Source organism: Toxorhynchites rutilus, chromosome 3 (genome assembly GCF_029784135.1).
Source record: "Toxorhynchites rutilus septentrionalis strain SRP chromosome 3, ASM2978413v1, whole genome shotgun sequence".
Taxonomy (NCBI): domain Eukaryota; kingdom Metazoa; phylum Arthropoda; class Insecta; order Diptera; family Culicidae; genus Toxorhynchites; species Toxorhynchites rutilus.
This window is the reverse complement of record NC_073746.1, coordinates 25,560,671-25,584,991: the sequence shown is the minus strand read 5'-3', so window position 1 is coordinate 25,584,991 and position 24,321 is coordinate 25,560,671. Positions and strand designations below refer to the sequence as shown.

Here is a 24,321-nt window from a genome sequence, read left to right as displayed (position 1 = left end):
TAATGAAAACCGTTCACAAATTGCTGTTTTCGTTTTGGCCTTTATCAAAGTAAATGTCGTCACCTCCAGAGATGCCAGATGACTTTTTTGAAAGTCTGCAACGAAAATCTGGAATGTCGATGTGTATAAATATCTGCCAGCTACAAACGAGAATCGCTGAAAACAAGCGCAGATAACTGACCCAATCCATAAAGAAAAGAAATACCATATCCCTGCAGTCTGCAACTGAAAATAGTCTACAGTCTACAGTCTACAACAGAATGGAGTTTGTAACAAGAATGAAATATCAGTAACATTGCGAGCATGTCTGCAAATTTGGCATCCTTGTATTGATGAAAAACAAATTTCGAAATAATTCGAAGTCGAATGGATTGATAAATGTGCCTAATCGAAGTCGAACGGGTTACAAAATGCATCATTTTGCTAATCTCAAACCCGATCGGGATCCGGAATAAGGGTGAATAAAAAAATCCGCTTCAAGTTTTCGCAGTTCACATGGTTTTCTGGAGAGTGGTGGAAAAGATACACATACGTGACGCCAACAGATCTCCTTTCTTCCTCCACAACGTATTTAAAAATGTATTCCTTTTGCATTAAGAATAAAACAAATAATACTTAACACTATAGCAAATCCCCAACGGTGGACATTATTTCATCTCATCTCAAAAGAAGTTTTCTTCAAATCACAGCTTCCACTATTCAATACATTTCTGAAATCTAGATTCTTCTCCTTGAATGGCACTAATGTTCTTAGAGGAACTTCGCTGTCTCAACGTAGTATTACTTGCGTCGTTTTTATTGGTACTTAATTGAGATTTCTATGCCAAATAACACGCCTTGAATGCATTCTGAGTGGTGGGTTCTAGAATACGCGTGACCACAGTGCAAGTCGGAGGAAATTTCTTTACCGAAAAATGTCCGGCATGTTAGGTGCGATACTAACTACTCGGCCACGGGAGCACTAAAATCAAGATTAGGTAGGATAGTTTATAAGTGAAATACCGAGTTTAATGTTCTGATTTTTTTTCTACAATCCAGAGTCGTTTGAATTACAAACCAGATCCAATCTGCTTGCGCTTGTTCATATATACGCAGCCAACGTGGAATTTTGAAACTATTTTGTCTTTCCTGCTTATCTGTGGCATGCTTGAAACGCCATCTATGCATTTGTTGATTTTCCCAGCACACGCATATCAAAACGTCAAAGCAAATGGTGATAGTGAAAATGCTGAACGCCGATATCTGGAAATCGTGGGAAAGAAGTGGAAAAATCGAATTGTAATTATAGTTTTTTCTAACTAAAATATGTATCAAAGTCTTCTCTGTGCGCAATACTTTCGTTTGGTGGATTTTTTATTCGGATAAAAATAATTTTTGCTAGGAAAAAACACGAGTTGAGCAGCTCTGCTTTGAATCGCAAAAAGTGGTTTTCTTTTTCTCGCTGCAGCTTCGCTATTCGCTAATTGTGATGCATCGGTTAACTTTCAGCAGCATTGTACACAATCGTCAAAAGACAGGGCTCGCAATATAAACACTCGTGAAAAAAAAATTATGTTTTTGTTCTTTCAATTCTTCCGCCTTCCCACAGCTTGAAACAATGTAAGGCTATGCTGAAGGAGGACACCAGCCCTCTGTTCGCTAAGAATGATCGAAAACTGGGCATTTCACGGGCCATATATGAGCTGGTGTCTCGTGGTATTCGGGGCCAAATCAAGAAGGAAAGTGCCCTCACAATGCTGGGAGACCTGGCCAATGTACACAGTGACATTCCGTCGATAATGTTGGATATATTCAGTATTCTGGATGCGGAAACGGCCACTGGAGCCGGAAGTACCAGTAACGGCGGGGATGCTTCCAGCGAGGAGCGAAACGCGTTCTGCTATATAGTGAAAGAGACTGAACGGTTTCTGTCGGAAAAATTGCTGAAAGAACGGCTGGAAATCGACACACTGCAGGATGTGGGGACGATAAAGAACCGTAGCTTTTATACCAAGTTTATCAAAGTGAAAACAAAGCTTTAGTAAGTATTGTTGTACATATTTGATAAAGATTGGTTGTTTAATATGTCTCGACATTTGCAGCTATAAACAACGTCGTTTCAATCTCTTCCGTGAGGAGAGCGAAGGTTACGCTAAATTGATTACAGAACTGAATCAAGATTTCACCGACACGATAACAGTTCAGAGCATTTTGGAGATAATTAAGTCCCTGATAGGCTGTTTTAATTTGGATCCTAATAGAGTGCTAGATATAATTTTAGAATCATTCGAAACTCGCCCGGAGCACGATAAAATCTTCATCCCACTCCTTCAGGCATACATAAACGACGGTAATATAATTTGCGAGGTGCTAGGATACAAGTACCGTCACTTTGCGGACAGTAAAACCCCAGAATCATTGTTCAAAGTGACGGCGCTATTGTTGCAACACGGTGTCATCAAACTAGATGATATATATGCTTGGGTATGTGATTTGTCATTACTTATGAATTTTAGAAGATTATCAACTTTCTCGATTTTAGTTGAGCCCAACAGATAAATCCATCATCACCGAGTGGGAAGCGGAAGTTGCCGATGCAAAAGAATTTGTTCGCAAACTGAACGTAGTGTCCACGAACAAAGACAAAGAGCAAGAAGCGGAACCGGAAAAGGAGATGACTCCGGAGCAGTATGCCACCAATCAGAAGTGGGGTCTTTGTGAAGCTCTTCTGTTCGTTGGTGATTGGAACACAGCGCAGTTATTACTCAAAAAGCTTCCGGAACAATCGGTTATGGTGAATGAGCCTATCGCAAGGGCTCTGTGTCGGCTGCTGCACATGATTATTGAACCAGTTTATCGTCTCAAATGCGCTCTTCCCTGTAACATCAAAGGACGGCCGATAAGTAATGGGCTCAGTAAGCTGGCTCCACCGCCAGTGACCACTATCTCGAAGCTCCGTAATCACGCATTTCCAATGTTCATCGCGTTAGGTCCATCTCTTTATTACGACTCTGTATTACTGTACAAACTTTTGCGTTTAGTACGTGTTATACTGACGGAAATGAATGTAGATCCAGCCAATCCTCCATCACCGGGCGCGGAAAATGAGCAGCTCTACTACGACGTGATTAGTTTACTGGATTCCGCAATTCTTCCATCTCTTTCCTATATGGACTGCAACTGTTGTGTGGCAGAGGAAATATGGTCGATTATAAAGCTATATCCCTACCAGTATCGCTACAGTTTGTACGCTCGATGGAAGAATGATACCTACCAGCTGCAGCCCAAGTTAATCCGTCGTCGGGGGAATGCCCAGAAGCAAATCAAAGCACTGATGAAGCGTGTTAGCAAAGAGAACAGTAAACCTGTTGGGAGGTTGATCGGAAAGCTGAGCCACTGCTCACCCGGGTTTTTGTTCGATTACGTAAGTTAGCTAGGAACTGATCAACCACAACTCTGATTCAAATTTATTTATTTGTTTTTTTCAGATTCTCCTACAAATCCAAATATATGACAATCTAATTACCCCTGTGGTTGACTCGTTAAAATACCTTACCTCGCTGTCGTACGACGTTCTCGGGTATTGCCTAATCGAATCCCTGGAGCAAGTGGACCGCAATCCCATGCAAAACGATGGCACATCGATCTCGCTCTGGCTGCAGAGTTTGGCCAATTTCTGTGGGGCCATCTACAAGAAGTACAACATCGAGCTCAGTGGACTGCTGCAGTACGTGGCGAATCAGCTGAAGGCGCACAAGAGGTGAGTTTCGAATGTGCTTTTTCGTCCCTCCCGTCGGAAATTGCTAATTGTCATTTTTGTTATTCAGCTTGGATTTGTTGATTCTGAAGGAAGTGGTCCAAAAGATGACCGGCATTGAAGCCGCCGAGGAAATGACTGCTGAACAAATCAGTGCCATGTGTGGCGGAGAGCTGCTGCGAGGAGAGGTGAGATATATGCTTGATTTAAAATGAAATCCGTTGCACAGCAATCACTGATTGTGGTAATGCATCAGAGAGCTATCAAAATCTTCAATAATGGTATCTGTATCCAAATGAGTTCAACAATGATTTACAAAGCAAACAATCGTATTTGGGAATTCTTCAAAAACTCTGTTACTCGTTACTCTGCACCACGAATGATATGAGATAACAAAGTCATTCACTTTATTCTTGCTTCCTTATACAAAATACACATACAGATTTCCGTGGAGTTTCCGGCCTAGAATAGTACTTCGAGTGTTGGTCCCTGTCTCTGTCGTGAGAGGCGACTGATCGAGTGATAACGCGAGTAAGAGCCCTAGAGAATGTAAGCTCAGATTTAACGTTCTTGACTAGTATTGATTCGGTTCTGAACACGGTATTCCATGAAGGATCGTTACAACCTTGCATGACCTCCCTGCTTGCATAGATAACCATCGAATCACTAAGACGACTACACATTCCGAGCAGAGATAGCGGTCTGAACCTGGGGGGAAGTCAATATTTTTGCTAGAAGGGACCAGGTGATGAGGTGACACACGTACATAAATTGAAATGCAAGCTACAGAGACAATAAACAATGGAAAATTGGATGAATGGTGCTGTCATAAATAGTTCATTACAAAATGAAATGGTGTTAATCAGCAATTACAAGGCTGTACCGTATGCGTGATAATGTTTGCACCATAAAGCAATGTCAAAATTTTAAAATTCTCAAGATTTTCAGTTTAAATTTTTTTATTTATTTAAAAGGCAGATGTTTCTGAGAATCGTGAACTGTGGTAATCATCGATCGAGTTTCCACTTGCTGCAATTACGGCCTCCACACGCTTGTAGAACGCACGGAATATTAGGGAATATTGTAGCCAGAATCCGTTTCTCTCTAGCTACGGTTCAATGTTTGTATGAGGCTTGCTGTACTCGGGTGATGTTAAGAACAGGCGTTGGTTGGCCTTTGTGACCTTTATGAAGATCAATGCTGGATGGCGGCCACATATCCATCATCCAGAGCGGCTGAGTGCTTCTGAGTGCGGTTCGAAGTGTGGCACGGAGCCCCATCTCGTTGAAATGCAACTTTTGGCTTCAGGCCCGTACTTGTCTTTGATCCACTTAAAATCCCGATGAATCCCGAAAATTGCTCGTTGGTCACATTTTTCTCCGGGAGAGAACTAATACAGCGATCGGTATAGGAATTTAATACGGGATCGATGGTAAACATGCTCTCGTCGGTGAACAGGATTACCGGATTTTTTTTTTGCTTAAGATTTTCTTACATCGCTCGATTCGTAGCTCCCAAATGCGATTGGTAATCATGTGATCTTGCTTCACCCCGCAATCTTCCGTGCCATAGACTCGCTGATCCCGTGTTTTCGCCATTTTTCTCATAGAACGCACTGGATTCGTCCAAAACCTTCCTTTTGATGACAGCGATAACCCTCGGAATCCAAACTGACCTCGGATGACCTGCGGTCACCTTCGCGCGTAGTTTTCCTTCATTTTCCCTGTCTTAGACGTCTTTCACGATCCACCAGGAAACTCCCACAACGATTGCAACATTTGCGCCTGGAACAAATCACGAACACGTTGTCTCTTCGTCATGGTGCGTCAAACTAGGGAAATCGGCTTATTTTACTCGCAGGCTATTATGATATAAATTATAGTTTACGTGCATGCAAAGAAAACCAAAACATTGTATCCATCGGTGAAACGGGAACTTTATTGGTACGCTAGTGCAAGCGTTGTAACGCATACGCTACAGCTGTTCGTGAACTGAAATATCTGGGGGGAAGCGATCTGGCGTAGTGGTAACATCCCTACCTCTCACGCTAAGAGTCATGATTTCAATTCACATTCCCGACATTCTTCCAAAATGGAAGTAATAGTGACGAACCAGCCAAAAGTCACTATAATAGAGAAAAAAATGAAATAGCTAGGTTAGCGTGCCAAGTAATGTATGGGAAAAAAACGACACTAATATATCAAAAAGTTACCCCATACAAGATATTCACCACCTCGAAAAAAACACCTCTCTCCCCTTGGATGATTTTTCGATTTTCAAAAAAAAACAAACTTCGACCGCTTTGCGCCACTCTCCATTAAATCCGATTGAGCTGATATTTGTATAGGGTGATTTTTCGAGGTGGTGAACATTTTTCATGGGGTAACTTATTGAAATTCGAGATGACCATTTTCATTGGCACCCGAGCCTAGGTGCAGTGGCGTAGCGTGACCGGATGACACTCGGGGCGTCACCCCTCCATAATACAGTAATGGTTCGCTAACTGGTCCTGGTTCAACTGGTCTGCTCTTTAACTGGGCGATCGTTAACTGGTTCTTGGACCAGTTAAAAAGCAGTATTTCGTGAACAATCGACGCCATATTCAAATGGAAGATTTGCTGTGAGGGGCATTCGAATGTAATTTGAAATGTTATGAAAATTGACATAATTTTCGCATGACAAAAACATTGATTGAATTACAGAAAAATAATTTCATCAAATTATATTTCATACCTGTTGTCGCATTCAATGCGAAATTTTAATTGGAATTCTTTTGTTTTATCCAATTTCATGATCAACGCGTATCAAACAATTCATTGCAGTTTCCCTCGATTTTAGTTGACGTTTAACATGCCGGACCAGTTAAAACGCGAATGACGATAACTGGTATTCCCTTTACGCCCAGTTAGTGAATGTTTACTGTACTTAGCTTCGAATGAAAAAATAAACTCATCTAAACAATAAACGTAGGTCTTTCGCCTGGTTCGCTCATCTTATGAGGAATCCAGCAGCAAATTTTTAATCGTTGGATTTTAATAAAACCTTCTTAATGTCCATTTCGACTAAACTGTTTCTTTGAACAGCAAGACAAATTACCAGTGCTTTGAATCTGATTACAACGTTACTCAGAGATGATCCTTTGGTTTGTAAACATTCTGCGCTAAATCGACTTCATGTAGTACAACGCATCAGAAGTACAGATAACACGAAGTGTTGAACTTCTGGTAAGAGGGACCCAGTATTTGAGTCGCACAATACTCCAGTGACGTTGTTCAGCCCATAAATTGATTTCACAGCACTATAATAAGCACTCCATTGAATTTGCGACAATCTTTTAACCAAGGTGCCTAGAAGTATATCCTAGGGTGGGCCAACTTGCTAGAACCACTCTTCAGGCATCTTGGAAGTCTACTGTGTTTTGTTTGTAAACTAAACACAATACGCTTGTGCCCAAGCCCGCTCGTGATTCTCGTCTCTTTCACGCTTCAAGCAAATTATTCCCCTACTGCTTTCTTCCGTACTGTTTTCATATACCGCTCCCCTAACCAACTTAGTGACGAAACGGCCTCACCTTAGAATATACTTCTAGGCGCCTTACTTTTAACAACACACCTGTGTGCAGTGTTGCCACACGTACAGATTTATCTGGAAAGGCTCAGATTTTTTCGTTATTTTTGGTACAGATTCTGTACAGTACAGATTACAGATTTTCGTCAAAAAGTACAGATTGGTACAGTTTTTTTCCGCGTGTGAAATTTCTCTCGGAAATTTTATTGAATGATAGTACGCAATCTAAATTTAGAAAGACTATGTATAAGCATCATCAAACACACGAGTGATTCGAGGCTAGCAAATGTTAATGTGCATTGTAGTAAGTAAATCTAGATATAAAGTAAGCAACTAAATATAATATTTTCTAGTAAATAAATGAGTATTTTTTCATACTTGATTATTTTTCTCTACAATGAATAATTCAGTGGTACAGATTTTTTGAAGAAAAAGTACAGATGAGAAAGATTTCATCCCTTCTGGTACAGATTAAAATGTGGCAACACTGCCTGTGTGGCTCAGAAATATTTTCAGCAATCAGTTGAAACTGCGAAAAATGAGTAAACAGATTAAACAGTTCTAAAAATGTCATACACTGTAGACTCTTAGCAAAATCATGTCGTCCTCATACGCCCAAAGAGTTTATAACCTTATAGATACGGATTTTATGTTTTTCTTTCTCAACGAAACCTGTGAATTTCTTCATTTAATCCTCACATGGTTGGAGCGGTCGATAGCCTGCGGACGGGACTTCATGAAAACTAAACCCTGAGCTTCCAATTGTTGAAAGATGTCATTATTCAAATCTGCAGCTTTTCCCACCCAAAACGAATAAAACTAGGAGTGGATTATATCTGTGATATAACCGCAAGGTTATCGTAGGGCTACCATTGGCTTAGTAATCATTTGTTTGAAGTTGCATCTATAACAATTCTGTCGATTTCTTTTGGAATTGCTCTATACTAAAGCGAATTCTGTAATAGAGATGATGAACAAGCATGACATGCTGCTACAAAGCCTATGGACCTCAACATCTTGTCTGTGTGGCGGGCATAGTCGACGGAGTTCCGATGGACATATTAGGAGAATTTTGCGCAAAAATAGACCAAAATGTGCGCATTGCAAATCCGAAGACCACTCCATGAAATTTTCCGGAGAAGCTTAGGCTAAAGAACAACAAAATGCTTATCGCGAAAACAGCAATTACATTTACTGAAGCCAGATAATGCTTTCCTCTACGAACGCAAAACGCATATGTACATTTGGAGGACCTCAACGCTTTTCCAGTGTTGGGTGAGTCATACGCATCGACACAATACGGATAAAAAGAAAGACCAACGGCAACGAACGAATCAGAGCGCTAGAAAATAAAATCGGCAACAACATACATATTATTTGTATGTTGCATTGTGTTCAACATACAAATCATTGAAAAACATAAGGCAAACAAGAAGGAGTCCTCGTCGGACCTATGAAATCGTGTTACAAACATGGACGAAACAAATTTTCGTCCAAAGTAATATATATTAAATTTAGTAATAATTTAGAAATCTGCGCAAGTCCAGAGACGTCAGAGCACGTGATAATATACTACCCTAAATCTTTTTCCTTCGTTTGAATTCCTATTCGAACAAAAATATTTGAGCCTTTCTGTTCTACATAAATCGAAAAAATTTGAATTGTATCAAGAATTAATTGAATTTTAAATCAAGCAAATGCGAAATTATAAATAATAGTATTGGATACGATAAACCTGATAAACGATTAGACGTCACGCAAGCACCTATGGGATCCATGTTTTGCTGACTATATAGTGGAAATTAAAATACAAATTTGAGTGTTTTGGTATGCAAAACATGAAAATCTATTCGCAAGCAAACGTGACTTGTTTCCTTATTTGGCGCCCTCAGAGAATGACGCAGTTCTACGTGAAAATTAACAAAACCTAAATCGTCAAATTTCTTGTTCCAGGCCGGATACTTCAGTCAGGTACGTAACACCAAGAAATCCTCACAACGTCTGAAAGAAGCTCTCGCAAGCAACGATTTGGCCGTTGCTCTTTGTTTACTGATCGCACAGCAGAAGCACTGCGTTATCTATCGGGAAACGGCCTCGAGCCACTTGAAATTGGTGGGCAAACTCTACGACCAGTGCCAGGACACGTTGGTCCAGTTCGGTACGTTTCTCGGTTCGACCTATTCGGTGGAAGAATACGTTGAACGGTTACCCACGATCCACAGTATGCTGCAGGAGTACCACATCCACTCGGATGTCGCATTCTTCCTCGCGCGTCCGATGTTCTCCCACGCAATCAGTGTAAGTATACTCGTTTGATAACATTCCTTGTCTGTAAAAACACGTCTACTCACTCCACAGCAAAAATACGACCAACTTCGTAAGACCGATCAGAACCCCAAGAAACTGTCAACCTCACAAAAAATGGCCAAATATTTGGAGGCAACAGCTTTCGTCATGAATCCTGTGATCGAGTCCGTTCGACCTCTCCATCCTCCCAAAGTTTGGGAAGATATCAGTCCACAGTTCTTGGTCACATTCTGGTCGCTGAGTATGTACGACCTTCAAGTGCCATCGGAAAGCTACCAACGTGAAACCAACAAACTGAAGCAACTGTCGCTTGCCGCTATGGATTCCAAAGAGCAGAACGCATCCAAGAACAAAAAGGAACAAGAGCGTCACGTTGCCCTAATGGAAAAGCTGCAGGACGAACGGAAAAAGCAGCAAGAGCACGTTGACAAAATTATGCATCGCTTGACGAGCGAGAAGGATTCATGGTTCTTGTCGCGTTCCGCTAAATCGGCAAAAAATGAAACCATAACGCAATTTCTACAGTTGTGTCTGTTCCCGCGTTGCACCTTCACCGCCCTGGATGCAATCTATTGCGCCAAATTTGTGCACACCATCCACAGTTTGAAGACGGCAAACTTTTCGACCCTTCTCTGCTACGATCGGGTGGGTGAAATCACACTGTGAAAAATCTTGATTTTTGGTAATCATAAGTTTTTTTCATACAGATTTTTTGCGACATCACGTATTCCGTGACATCCTGCACTGAGAATGAAGCCACCCGTTATGGGCGCTTCCTGTGCGCCATGCTGGAGACTGTAATGCGCTGGCATGCAGATCAGAACACCTTCAACAGGGAGTGCTCAAATTATCCCGGTTTCGTGACCAAATTTCGCGTCAGCAATCAGTTCTCGGAAGCGAACGATCACGTGAACTACGAAAACTATCGTCACGTGTGCCACAAGTGGCACTACAAAATCACCAAAGCGATGGTGTTCTGTCTAGACTCGAAGGACTACATGCAGATTCGCAACTCGCTAATCATTCTGATGCGAATCCTGCCCCACTTCCCGGTGCTTGCCAAGTTGGCCCAGATTATCGAGAAGAAGGTGGAAAAAGTACGTGAGGAGGAGAAGAACCAACGGCAGGATTTGTTCGTTCTCGCTTCGAGCTATATCGGCCAGTTGAAGGCGAAATCCGGCCAAATGATGCGCGAGAATGACTTCCACCAGGTTTCTGAGAAACCGGTCAAAGTAGAGCAGCAGGACTCGAAAACGATGAACGGGGATAGCAAAGTCGGTGAGTTTATGTGTGTGTGTGTGTGCGTTGGTGTTGTGAATGCATGATTTGTACCGACCTTGAATGGTTAATCTAACGCGATTCTTTTAACATATTACAGAACGCAAAGAAATGAAGTCGGAGAAGAAAACGATTACGTCCAATAGCTCCACGTCAAGTTTGTCATCGAAACAACAGCAGCAACAAAGTTTGAACACATCGCAAGGTTCGAGCAATGTTCTGAACAGCAGCGCTAGTAATAATGCGGATATCAAAATCATCGAGCGCGAGATAAAGAAGGAAACCCCGGTCAGAGAATCAACGCGGGATTCATCCATTAGCAGCTCGAAAGAGAAATCATCGAAGGAGATCAAACGGGAAGAGCGCGCTCGGGAGAAAGAACGTGAGCGGGAGGAAGCAAACGCCGAACGGAAACGGGAAAAGGACAAGGAGAAACGCAGGGATAAAACTAGGGGTAAACAATTGAAGGTGTAATGTTGAAAAGACGATTAAAGCTGATCTATGCATTGTTATAGCCGCACTAGCAGCCGCGGCCGCCGTAGAGTACGAGATACAGCTACAGCAGCAACAACAGCAGCAGCAGCAGCACAACAGCGAGCGAGAGTCACGTGCCAGTGAGAGGGACAGAGAACGGGATCGAGCCGAACGGGACCTGAGTTCAGTTTCGAACTCCAGCAACGAGCATCGACGCAGCCAAGATCCACCGGAACATGATAGAGGTTTGTATAGCTTGTAAAGATTTTTACATTTAGAATCTGGAATCACGAAACCAGTGTTGTATCTCGAGTTTGATTAAAGGTAAACAAAAATGTTTTTATATCAAAATGCAGATAATTTATTGTTTTTTTAAATGGGTGGGTTATATCTATGATATAATCGCAAGGTTGACGTAGGACTACCGTTGACTTAGTTCATTTGTTTGTATTATTTCAATTCTTGATTGAATAAGTGTTGTGTTTGTATCCGCTTTTGTAGTTTGTGTTTGGAAAACACATACCGGAGTACAAAAATGCATCCAGATACAAAAATACCCTCGGCTTGCATGAATCAAAAACTTCAACTTTAATTATTCATACTATAGAGATTTGAAATTTGAAAATTCATTCGCCTTCATTATCTTTAATTTTTGACGATTTTCCCAGACTCCCGAGTTTTGTAGTCCGTATTGGTGAAACACATTCCGGTCTGTACAAATGTAAGTACCTGCAGCTTCTCCATATATTTGAGATGCAGATTTTCCCAAACTCCTTGGTTTTGGAGTCCGTGTCGGATAAATCATTAAGACCACAGCTCAAGCAAAAAAGAAAGTACAAAACTTCGAGAAGAAATAATCCAATCTAGTGCTTCAATCCATTTATAATAATTTATTTGAATCGAAGAAATGTATAACACCTCCTGTAGTTAAAACAATAGTCATTCATTGAAAAATGCGTTTTAAGAATACTTAACAACTAAAATGACGCGACAAAAATTAAGACCGGTTTCAAAATTCATGGTGAAAAATAATAAAATTCATACCGTGAAACGCTTCTACGGTTAGTAGTTAATCATGTAACCTTTGTTATGCATCATTTCACGCACCCGGTCGGCATGTATTCCACTAGCTTCTGGCACGTGGTGACCGGGATGGCGTATCAACAAACATAGATCCTATCACACAATTGCTGCTCATTCTTCTACTTCTACTTCCTTGGGCGTGCAGTCGTTTCGAATTTTTTGCGGTTCTGGTTAATGCTTTCCAAGGTTTTGGATCGTCCCAAGTACTCATCGATTTCGTGTAGGATGCTGTCTGTCATGGACATTTTGTGGATGACCATCCGCTGCGTTTCCGTGCAACTATGAGCGCGACCCATTTTTCGTTGCTTGCAACTAGTATTTGATAATTAAAACCTTACATGCTTCTGGATTACATGATAAATACTTACCAGGATTCGAAAAGCACAAAATATCAATGAGAAACAATCGATTTTCTTCAAAAATCGCTCGAAACAGTCAAAACGAGGAACTAGTCCTAAAATTTGTCACGTCATTTTAGTTGCTAAGTGTGCTTACAACGCATTTTCAATGAATGACCATTGATTTAACCACAGATGTTATAAATATCCTCGAACAATGCACACATTATTCTAAATGTATTGAATCACTGCATTGGATTATTTTTTCTCAAAGTTTTGTCACTTTCTTTTTTTTTTTGCTTGAGCAGTGGTCTTAATATTTTGTCCGACACTGTATATGTATTGGGGACAGAACCAAGCAAACATTAAATCGCATAACAAGTGTATATATAACATTATATGCCCTAAAATTTGGTTGGCATATAATGCGCCTAACTGGCATATGCATGCAAAAGTGGAGGCCATATATATACATGGCAAATGCTTACCGAATTTGTTTGGATGAATATGCAACTTTGACCGGCTATAATAGCGATTATGTTGAAATTGAATTGCGATCTAATATGAATATATTCATTAATTGTCAAAGAACCAAATACGACTCTTGCCATACTCCTATACGATTTATTACAGACATAGAAAAAAACAAATGGCGCAAAATATTTTCGTGAAATGTTTATTATAGCCTCACGAATCGCCATTTTTATATATAAGTATTTATGCTTGTAGAAATAATAATTGTTTGATTGTCTTGTGTTGGGCGTGGAATATGAATGTTTAAAATGGCACAGATTAATGTTTAGTGAAAACTGCTCCGATGTGGGTTCGAACTTCGGTCGTCTGGATTATCATCCACCAGCTATCTCGCTCGGCTATCTGAAATTTAATTCAACAGCGGTTGAAACTTTCGAGTGCAGCACAATTTCATTGACATTTCAATATGATGTAATATGTTCTTTATTAGGATCTAATATGATTTACTGTTTCATGATTTTCTTCAGCATGCAACACGATTTACTACAGTACTGAATCGATTTAAATTATACGCTTATACGACACACAAACTGCATCAGCGTAATATATGCATATGCTGCGGATTAAATATATTTTATGACAATGTACATCATAAAATTGATGTTTGTTATACCGAATTTATTAATTTTAAACAATTATGTTAAACAATTTCATCAATCTGTAAGTAGATATACGTAATTCTGGTGCACTAGCCAAGTGCGTGGATTGGAAACGTTTCTTTCATTGAACTATAATCTGTACTAATGAGCATTTTTTTAAATGCATAATAGGTTGTGCAGTGCACGAGATGCCCATATGTACGAAACGTCGCTACTTAATTGTTCTCAATACCTTCAACCTCCGCTAAGAGCGCCGCTATAAAATGAATAGTGATTCCAGATTCTAACTGAATCATTCCTTATGCTTCTTTCTAGACCTCTATCTAAACTAAATCTTTACGTTTCAGAAGTGAAACGTCGCAAACTGGAAAGTGCCAGCTCCAAGGTTAGTATTCTGGTGTAAAAACACTTCACAATGAGTAAGACGAAAGAAAAGAAAGTAGTGAAAAACAACAAAGTGTGATGACACCTGTCGACGGGGGCTTAAACAAGAGAAAGAAAGAAAAAGAAATGGGACTTGGCGGCGAGTAGTGACTGAACTCGGAACGGAACCACGTTGACGATGGGTCCTGTGTGACAGGACCGCGTATCCGCGTACCCGGCTGCTGCAGGGGAGTGACGAAATGTGCGCGATTGACACGAGAAATAATGCTGCGGATGCGGACCTCCAACGATGCAGAGTATCACTCGTCGCGTAGATCTACCCTACCCGATATCCGATCTTTTGAGGACATGTTCCATATTGTAATTTGTTTCAAATGTCTCACTGAATTCTACAATTTTCGCCGTGTTACACTTGGTCTAGTCCGAAGTAATTTCTCATTGGACGACCTGCGATAGGATGTTATATTGGAACCCATTTCGGGGATAGATTCGCATATGCTCAGGAGCGACATTGGTTTCCACCGCTGGACATTTTGGAAGATATTATCAGGCGAAGAACACCGATAGACCGAAGAACAAGAACGGCAATAAATTTAAGAAGATACTAAAATCCAACGCTAAATTCAAGAATGGGATCAATTAGAGAAAACTGAACTACTTCTACCGATGCCACATAAACGGAATGTAAAAGCTGATTCACAACTGATAAACGAGAAAGCTTGGTATACAAATGACCATCAAAAATATCACTAGAATAAGTCAAACTATTACTAGATCAAAAAAAAAAGCTTACAACGATCTGTATAGAGGAATGCTGTGATTTGCAATAGTCGCAATCTGGTCTTGGAATATTTGCGACGTCAACTCTTGGACGAAGAAGTCATACATTCAAAACCGAAGATGGGAAAATGGTACGTACCAGAAACACAACCAGATCCAGGGGCAAATGACAACGAAGCTTCATGTGTCGGTGAAAATTACGCAACGGTCACCACCACAACACTCATCTGATGTCAGGAACATCCGGATTGTCGGTTGTCGATTATTGGGTACCATCATTTTGTTGGAGAATTACATCGATTGCGTCAACCCAAAGTGATTCGAAAGTGAAATTAGTGAAAATTCCTTGTGTTATCAATTTTGTTTTGATAGTGTAATAATTTGTAATGAACATTGAATTAAAGAAACGGAGAAGCGAATCTAAATGCTACGTCATCAAATCGGACTGTTTGTCTTGCAGCCCTGTGTCGTTCAATAACCAAAGCAAAACGTCAAAACGTGTATCCAGTCAATAATACAAAGCTGTTCAAAATCGCGTAATGCATCCAACATGATAACAAAAACATCTCTTAAATCATCAAATATAAACCGAACTGGGGCTGTGATGTGTACGATGCTTATAAACGACAATTTCTGCGAACGTACGGAATGCCTCTCCATTGCCTGTCGTCAATCTCCCCTGCAAATATCATTCCACGGAACGTGACGGTGATTCGATATATGCCCGCCATGAAGATAATGAGCGCCACCAAGTGCCTAGGGGCGTTTCCACGCGACCTGCCCGTGTCTCTACTCTTTCTCAATGATCACTCGTAATCGTACTTGTAGTCCTCTCTTGGCCGCATACAAGGTACGTATTACTTATACAAAAACATGTGCAGTGCTTGAACATGGGAATGGTTGACGGAACAGATCGAGCACTTTGCAAGTTTTTGGTTTTGTATCTGCGATGGATTGGGAAAGGGAGAAAACTCCTTAAATATAATGAAATTAAAACTCAACCAGAAAAAGTTGTGAAAAACTGGACATAATGCTCATGTAGTTTTCTAAATCCTAATATACTTAATTATTTCCACTTGGATTGATGAGAAGGTGACATCAACTGCAAGCGCTATTGTGTGAAAACGGTAACGGTATTGAATTAAAGAGACTTGAAACTCTGAGAGTTCATTCGTCTCTATAAGTGTGAAAAGCTGAAAACACGTTGACTTGCCAAATAGTCAGATAACTTGCGGAAACACAGTTCCACAGTAAGCATGTATTTTTGAAACCATATGCTAGGTGCGCAATTAAGTTTTCGGAATCTTTTTATCAATGAACTGGAACTTGAACTGTTTTTTTCTACTTTTTTTTACATGAATACCCTACGATGAAATAACGAATCCAAACATTTTTTCTTCGATATTAGCTAGATAATTGAAAAGAAGCCTAATTTAGTAAATACTGCAGTATGTAGCGTTGGAGTATTAGACGATGGCCGGATATGAATTGCACCAGCATGTATTTAACATTACTGTGCATTCTTTGTACTCAATTCAAGTTGACAGCTCTTTCTTCTTCTTCTTCTTTGTTTTTAAGAGGCTTTAAACTTTGCAGTTCATTCGCCTCTAAAAATGACAGCTCTTTTATTTTCATTTCTCTATTGCTTGCGTTATATCTCTGCTTATAACATACATCGTCTTCAACCAGAAGAATGTCTCTTCTACCGAATGGGTTTGTTTACTTGGTTCACTCTGACTGAACAAATTGATGATGAAATTATGTAATTTCTTCAGTACGCAGTCAAAATGAACATGAAATTGTAGAATTTCCTCCATTTAACCTATATAATCAAACAAACCGGTTTTGTGGCATGGAACAGTTTTTTTCTTACCAAAAATAATCGATTAGTATGTAACGTGAAGCTCCCTTATACCAGCCAGTGCATAATTCCGCTCACTTGACATAAAATACTGTTTTTCTCACTAGCTATCTTATTCCTTCTGATAAATTACATTTGTGTATACTCGCAAAACTATAACTATTCGAAAAATTGGCAACCAAGTACTATTAGCTACGCTTAACTGCAGAAATGGTGAGAACCGGAATTCCCGTTCGAAAGGCGGCTGAATTGATGGAACTCTGTATTCAACACTGCGCGAGAAGGTCTTGGGAAAGTATTCCAGACCACGTCCTGGAAAAGCAGTCGATGCCACAGAAGGTTGAATAGTTGAATGGATGTTTGTTGAAGCAAACACTGGATTCCCTGTGAATACAAAGAGATGACTGTTATGCGTAGCACAATCAGCGAGAATATCAGCTCGTTCCAGTCCATTTACAGGGTGTCGTCTACCTTGAAAATCCTTGAAAATCAGGGAATTCAAACAATGTCAGGGAAAATTGAGAAATATCAGGAATTTGGTCCCCATTCTGGGAAAAACGATGTTCCGCCAATCAGATTTTTGATTATTGCCGCAATTAAAGGGTGTGTCACATCAAATTGCATCACGGAAAAAACGCTGTAGAAATTTAATTTTTAGGAATTATATCTTCAGCTTTCGCTTATAATCAGATAAGAGTGTATAGATCACGTTGGCCATGCTTCACTGTCAATTTTTCATAAATTTGGAAAAATGTCGTCGAACGAAAAAGAGCGTCGTGAATTAATCCTGTTCACTCATTTCGCGAATCCGGAGTTGTCACATCGGGACATCGGTAAGATGCTGGGAATCGTCCAATCCACGGTCAGCAGAGTACTAAAACGATACTTCGAGAACCTAACCATCGACCGGAAGGTGAAGAACGGCAAAATGGATGCTCCGTCAGTGAAAAAGATCACAAGCGCGTAGTTAAGCAGTTTAGACGTGATCCGAGAAGTTCGGTCCGGGATATCGCCAATAAGCTTAATTTGTCAAGTTCATTCGTCCAGCGGACCAAGCAGCGGGAGGGCTTGCGTACATACAAGGTTCAGAAGGCTCCTAACCGCGACGAAAGGCAAAACATGGTGGGGAAGACGCGAGCCCGGAAGCTGTACACCGAAATGCTGACGAAGCCGGAGGAGATTCGCAAGCAGAAACTATCCAAGTTTGCCAAAAAGTACATGGTGTGGCAAGCGATCTGCTCTTGCGGAAAGCGGAGCGCCCCCTTCGTGATGACCGGCACGGTAAACGGGCAGGTTAAGGAGTGCCTACAGAAGCGCTTACTACCACTATTGAAGCAGCACGAGGGCCCAACCATCTTCTGGCCGGATCTCGCTTCGTGCCACTATTCAAAGGACGTGTTGGAGTGGTACGAAGCCAATGGGGTCACCTTCGTGCCAAAGGAAATGAACCCGCCCAACGCGCCGGAGCTTCGCCCAATAGAGAAATATTGGGCGATTATGAAGCAGACCCTCCGGAAGAACCCAAAAGTTGTCAAATCGGAGGCGGACTTCAAGAGAAAATGGATTTCTGTTCAAAAAAAACTACAACCTGACGTTGTACAGAACCTTATGGACGGGGTAAAGAGGAAGGTGCGAGCATACGGGCTTGGGCTCGAAGTATGAATAAAAAGAAAATGCCTAAAGTTGTTTAATAGTTTTTATTTTACTGTCTAAAATTTTCAAAAGGATCGGTCTACTGGGCGAATTTCTACAGCGTTTTTTCCGTGATGCAATTTGATGTGACACACCCTTTAGATAGTAAATGATACCAAAAAAGTTATATTAGACTAGTTTGACTTTCTGTTGATTTTTCAGTATATTTTTTTGCTTTTGCCTGTAGGTGAACTTAGTCCTTCCGAAGGGTTAGCAGCGCAAAAGTAGATGGCGTTGAAGTTCGCGCTTTTTTTACTGGCATCAGTATCTGCAGTTCAGCTTCAATCAATTCCATTCCTTTTTTTCCTCGAAAACTATTGATAAATTCATGCTTCAAAATCGTACTATCAAAGCTGAGATCCTGTGGTGCATGGAAACAGTTCTGTATTACAAATCCCTCCACACTGTTGAAAAAGACATGGTTGTATTGATAAGAATGTTTCATGAAGGTCAGAAAGTTGAAAAGCTTTCAATAGGGCGTGATAAAATGAGATTTATGATGAAGTTTGGCTCGATGAAATTTTGTAAGCTATACTTTGTCGTTGGTTTCGACGAATTTTTGAACAAGACTACAAAGAGGCTGTAGATGGACACGAATGTCTGATTTTTGGATGAATAAGGTAAATCGTTACATGACGTCAATGTTTTTGGGACGTTCTCAAGTATCCACGGCTTACAGAGACAAGGCTAGCTACTCCGGATCAGCAATTTTTTAGTGACGTCATGTGAGTCGTTGAAGTAAACAATATGTTCTTATTTTTTTATTTCTCGTGCTTTGTAAGTTTGTGCGTCGATAATATAGTTGATTATATTTAACACCATGAATGATTTGATAAAACATTTATCCACAAAGAACATAATTCTCGGTTTTTCGGAAAGCGAAAGAATCTCTTTTTTGGCCCGATAATGTCATTTTCATAATTTATACACCCGCTCACAGCGCATTGAACCATTTTCGATTTTTCATTTCAGGAACATTTACGCGTAAGTCGGAAAACAAAATACAACTGGCGACTGTTTACACTGACGACTCGGATGACGTCATCAAAAAAAATGTTTACTCGCTAAAGAACTAGCCTTGTCTCTGTAAGCCGTGTCAAGTATCAAGCATTCATCTTTCAATTTTTAAAGGTCTGGGAATTTTATATTTCACCAAACTTCTTCTTCTATCGATAGACGGTACCAATGTGAATTGGTCATATTACGCGAACTGCAACTGGTGTTTCAAAATGGAGAAGAAAATCTATTGAATTTGGGTAGCTTCGGCTTGCATACTTTACAATATCGACAGACGTTATTAAATTTCATTGTTTAAGCTAACTAAATGTTTTAGGAACTACAGCTAAAGTGCCATTAGGGAATATGATGACTAGTCTACAGCTGGAATTTTTCTGAAAAATTACGGGAAATCAGAGAATATCAGGGAATTTTTTTTTTGGATCTTGAGTAGACACCCTGATTTATAAACGGGACACCGACTCGTAAATGGATCAATGAGTACATTAACCGGCATCCAGGAATATTAATGCTTCCAAGTAACAAATCAAAAGCTGGTTTCACGAAATCCATGAGTATTTCGAGGAAGACACGCTGTCCATTGTGTTGAAATTTCTGGAACAGAAGCTCAATTTCCTTCAAAAGAACTGATTTTAGCTGGTTCCGGCAAAAAAAAACGTTCAGGCAAAAGTAGTTAACACCGATCGAGAATGCTACACTGCACTGTTTTGGGGGAAACGCAGCCGTGCAGTTAGCGGCAACGTTGATGCTATACTCGTACAAAGTCAGGATGCCAAAATAGATCTGGCTGAGATTTGCCAAAAGCTGGGTCTCAGCAAGAACGGAATCGGGTTCGATGTCTCGCATTGTTCCTATTTCTCAAGGATGTTTTACCATTGGCTTGTCCAGCAGAAAACATCGTTCCCTATTACTCTCCATCAAAATAAACATAAGTCACATGTCTCTTATGAAACGATACTGCTCCGCACGAAAAAAAAACATAATCCTGGTTTGTCTTCCACATAATTCCGCTAAAATCATTTAGCTGTTGGCCGTAAGCTATTTTCGATCACTCAAAAGCTGTGGATAGAATGACGAACCTACAATCGACATTGATCAACGGTTTCCGGCGGTTTGAATTGCATCCGTTAGATTCTGATGCTGTGCCGGTCTCATTGGAAAATCCAGTGAAGCATCTTCATAACAAGCTTCACCAGTATTGCCAATAAATAAACAACATATTACTTCTGTAATTCTTTCTATTATTGATTTCGACTCATTTAACTTGTTTACAACATAAAACATTATAAAATCTACTATTCAAAACGATTCATTATTATAACAATTCGAATATTGGAATTAGGACCACTAATTAACGGAGTTAGTAAAATGATGTTTTTGTCAATTAGAATTAGGACCAAAAGGTTTTCCGTCATTATAGGTGGTATGAATGCAGCAACGCTCTCATCCATATGTTTATCAGTAGTGGAACAAATACCAAGCAAGAAGCACATTTAAGAGCATTATATACGCGAAAGCAGTAATTTTTTAGAGCACACAAAAGTTGAATATTGCCTAAGCTGAGCGGTATATGGGGACTTCACGTTATATATATTTCTGATATAAATGCAAATCCTACTCATCTCGCTTCATGTATAAACAAGCATCTGACTGCGGCTATCGAAAAAATTGAATTTGAAAAAAGAGTAAAAAATTAATAAAATTCTATAACAGTTTCATTCCATACTCTTCCCGCTTATTCCGAGTACCCAAGTTACTGGTGCATGGAAATTTCATCTTGTAGGCCTCTTAATTTTACATCAATATGGCTCAATTGAAACTTTATATGTCCCGCTACAGAAGAATCAGAACATATATTGCGTGTCTACTGGTGTATATATCTGTCTGTAATGAACACCAAAACACAGTGAAAATCCTCAAGCACCTAACCTGGCTTTGAATCTCATTGTCTTCCCATGAGAATATTTCTCTCTTTGAATACTAACTTCGAATCAATTGTCTGTCGCCTAGCTGGCAAATGTAGTGATCCCCGATAATCGTTCGATTAATCGATTAATCGAATACTTCCTACAGAAATCGATTATTACTCGAACGAATACTGCACAATCAATAATCAAAGCGAACGAATAATTTACGTCGATTAATCTATTCAAACCCAGAGAGAAAAAAAAAGTACGGCCACTGCAGTTTTATCCTGGAAATCAATCATTATCTTTGACGCTCCCCTATATTCAGAAACGAAGCTCAATGCCGTTAACGCAAATTGAGATTCGTTTACGACTTTAGGAGAGCGTAAAAGATACTAATTGATTTTCAAGCGGAATGAACACTTTTGATTCCAGTTGGCTTTCTAGCAAATGAGAAATATGAGTCAAGCTTATTATTTCTCTCAGTGTGACGATTAATCGATTAATCGATTATTTGGGGCGATTAATCGTATCGAATAACAAACTGCTGAAAAGTATTCGATTAGCTGATGAACGATTAATTTAAAAAATCGGGGATCACTAGGCAAATGACTGAGCGACAATGTTCTTTTTTTGCAGAGTTATCACATTTCATGACTAGGCAACCGCCAAAGAAAATTTCACCTGCCCCCTGGCTTGTTAATTCTCAAGGCAGACTAGGCTCTGCGCTAAGACAAGATGAGACAACTGGCTTCTTACTCTTCTTCGTCGTACAAAAACGAAGCCATGACATGACGATGCCAGAGTTGCCAAATATTATAAAATTTCGGATTTTTTAAATTTCTGTTTTCATGAATCGTAACATTTAGTTGGTGCGAAATTAATGAATTTGCATATTTTCAGTAAGGCAATCTCAAAAAGAATAAAGGATAAAACCATACGTTTTACATCGTTTTCCGAAAAAACGAGCGTCCGAAGTCCCAGAGTGTCGAATTTGACAAAAAAAATTCGAACTGACAGTAGATCGCGACATTTTATGCGATGTGAAGACATTTGGCATCAAACTCAAGCCCCCTTTGAATCAGGGGTACAACTAAAGCGTCAAATCCCTCATATTGCCAGTGTACCCAATATTGCTGCGGTTCACTGACATTTTGGCTCTATCAATTACTGTTTGTTTACAACTCGGTCCGGTTATATAGTCGAATAATGGCTAACTTTAAACTCCATGTAAAATGTGAACACCTCCATGTGAAACCGAAATATAAAAATCGCTCATGCAGTTAGAATAAAGCAACGCATTTTTCGATTTCAATCCTCGTAAATTATATGTTGGTAAACAAATGACGCCATATTGATTTTGATTTTGGGTAGCCTATATTCAATTGATATTTAACCCCTGCTTTGAATCTCCGAGATGGCCATTTTCATTGGCACTCTAGTGTCCATCATCATAGTATTGTCAGCGCTATCCATTTGTGAAATCTGGAATCTTAGTTGTGCACCTAATGAATAGATTGAAAATTTCTGTTGTTTTTGAAGGCTCTGTGAAACTTGCTCGTTTGGTTTAAACATTCTGAGTTACTGACCATATTATATTACCAACAGGCAGATTGATTTTAATATTTATTAAAAATATAGGCCAAATGACTAATTGAAATCTATATGTGATGCTTCAGTATCATAATAAATCAATTGATCACCCATTTTTGAAGAAAAACCTGATCATTTAATTTGATGGAAAATGATATGTTGAAAGATACTCCACTTGTTAGTAAATAGGGTTATACGGGGAATAGAAATTAGATCCAACAAGTAGTCTTCATATAACAAATGGGTGCAACTTATATGAACATTCAACAGCAGGGCCTGTTCTACCAAGCAAAATATAACCGCCACTGATATGACCAACAAACAGAAGAAAAAATTACAGAAACGTTAATATCCCGCGAGCTGTCGAAGAAATAGTCGTCACGCCAGATGCAAGAACTATTTACTTCGAAGAACTCGCGCTTGCGGCAGCTATTGGAACACGTGTTTTCTTTCACTTTATTTTAGAATAAACACGACGACATCAACGCCCTCCAGTCATCATCCTCGACCGAGTCCAAGAAGGAACGCAGCGGCAAAGGAAAGGACAAACGGGATAAAACCGACGAGGAGAAGGAACTGCGCAAGGAGCGCAAGCTGGGACGAAAAAGGGTAAAACTATATACTATGGTCACCACAAACGTACTGTTTTTAGACTTCTTTGGGTACACCGCAGGATAGAGCCGAGGAAATAATGCTCGCCGAGAAGCGCCGCCGGGAGGAGGAAAAGGCGGCGAAACTACATCTCCAAAATGGTGAAGATGAGCTCACTCCATCCCACCGGGAGAAGCACCACCATTTGAGGGTACGGATGTTTTGTGGCATTGGAACGTAAGCTCGTCCATGATAATCGTTATTATTCACAGGAAAAGTCCCCTCCATACAGTGGCCGGGATCATCGGGAGCGATCGCACGATCGTATTGATCGCAGTGAGAAACAATACGTAACGAAGTCTTCACGCACAAGATCCGGTTACTAAATAATGCGCCAGAAGTGAATAACCAACTTTTGCGCATTAAACTATTTCTTATTTCATCTGTTGCCGGGTCATTTGCTGGAATCATTTTTTCTAGCTCACATATTCAGTTAATTTTTTTGACATTCTCAGTACAAAGCACTCATATGTAAACAATAGAAACCAGCATATTAACAACAGCATATATATTTTTTATT

General features: G+C 40.0%; 1 protein-coding gene across 2 annotated transcripts; it reads left to right on the top strand.

The window, feature by feature from the left end:
- Positions 1 to 1,176: 1,176 nt before the first annotated feature.
- Positions 1,177 to 24,303, top strand: LOC129774876 (THO complex subunit 2). Of its 2 annotated transcripts, none has more exons than XM_055778911.1 (15): positions 1,177 to 1,278; positions 1,589 to 2,020; positions 2,082 to 2,463; positions 2,522 to 3,403; positions 3,468 to 3,739; positions 3,807 to 3,924; positions 9,257 to 9,601; positions 9,662 to 10,255; positions 10,318 to 10,888; positions 10,989 to 11,342; positions 11,404 to 11,607; positions 14,264 to 14,301; positions 23,616 to 23,759; positions 23,824 to 23,952; positions 24,014 to 24,303. In XM_055778911.1, exons 1-15 carry the CDS (start codon positions 1,211 to 1,213, stop codon positions 24,125 to 24,127), a joined length of 4,647 nt encoding a protein of 1,548 aa, XP_055634886.1. In that variant the 5' UTR covers positions 1,177 to 1,210; the 3' UTR covers positions 24,128 to 24,303. The 2 variants fall into 2 exon arrangements, with proteins under 2 accessions (XP_055634886.1, XP_055634885.1); XM_055778910.1 differs by having other exon boundaries at positions 23,803 to 23,952.
- The last annotated feature ends 18 nt before the right edge of the window (positions 24,304 to 24,321 follow it).

Excerpts from the sequence above, each read along its gene's own strand:
- LOC129774876 (XM_055778910.1), top strand. The coding sequence starts at position 1,211 with ATGGTGATAGTGAAAATGCTGAACGCCGATATCTGGAAATCGTGGGAA. Across the intron at positions 1,279-1,588 it reads AGAAGTGGAAAAATCGAATT|CTTGAAACAATGTAAGGCTA; the intron begins GTAATTATAGTT and ends GCCTTCCCACAG. Across the intron at positions 3,740-3,806 it reads CAGCTGAAGGCGCACAAGAG|CTTGGATTTGTTGATTCTGA; the intron begins GTGAGTTTCGAA and ends TTTGTTATTCAG.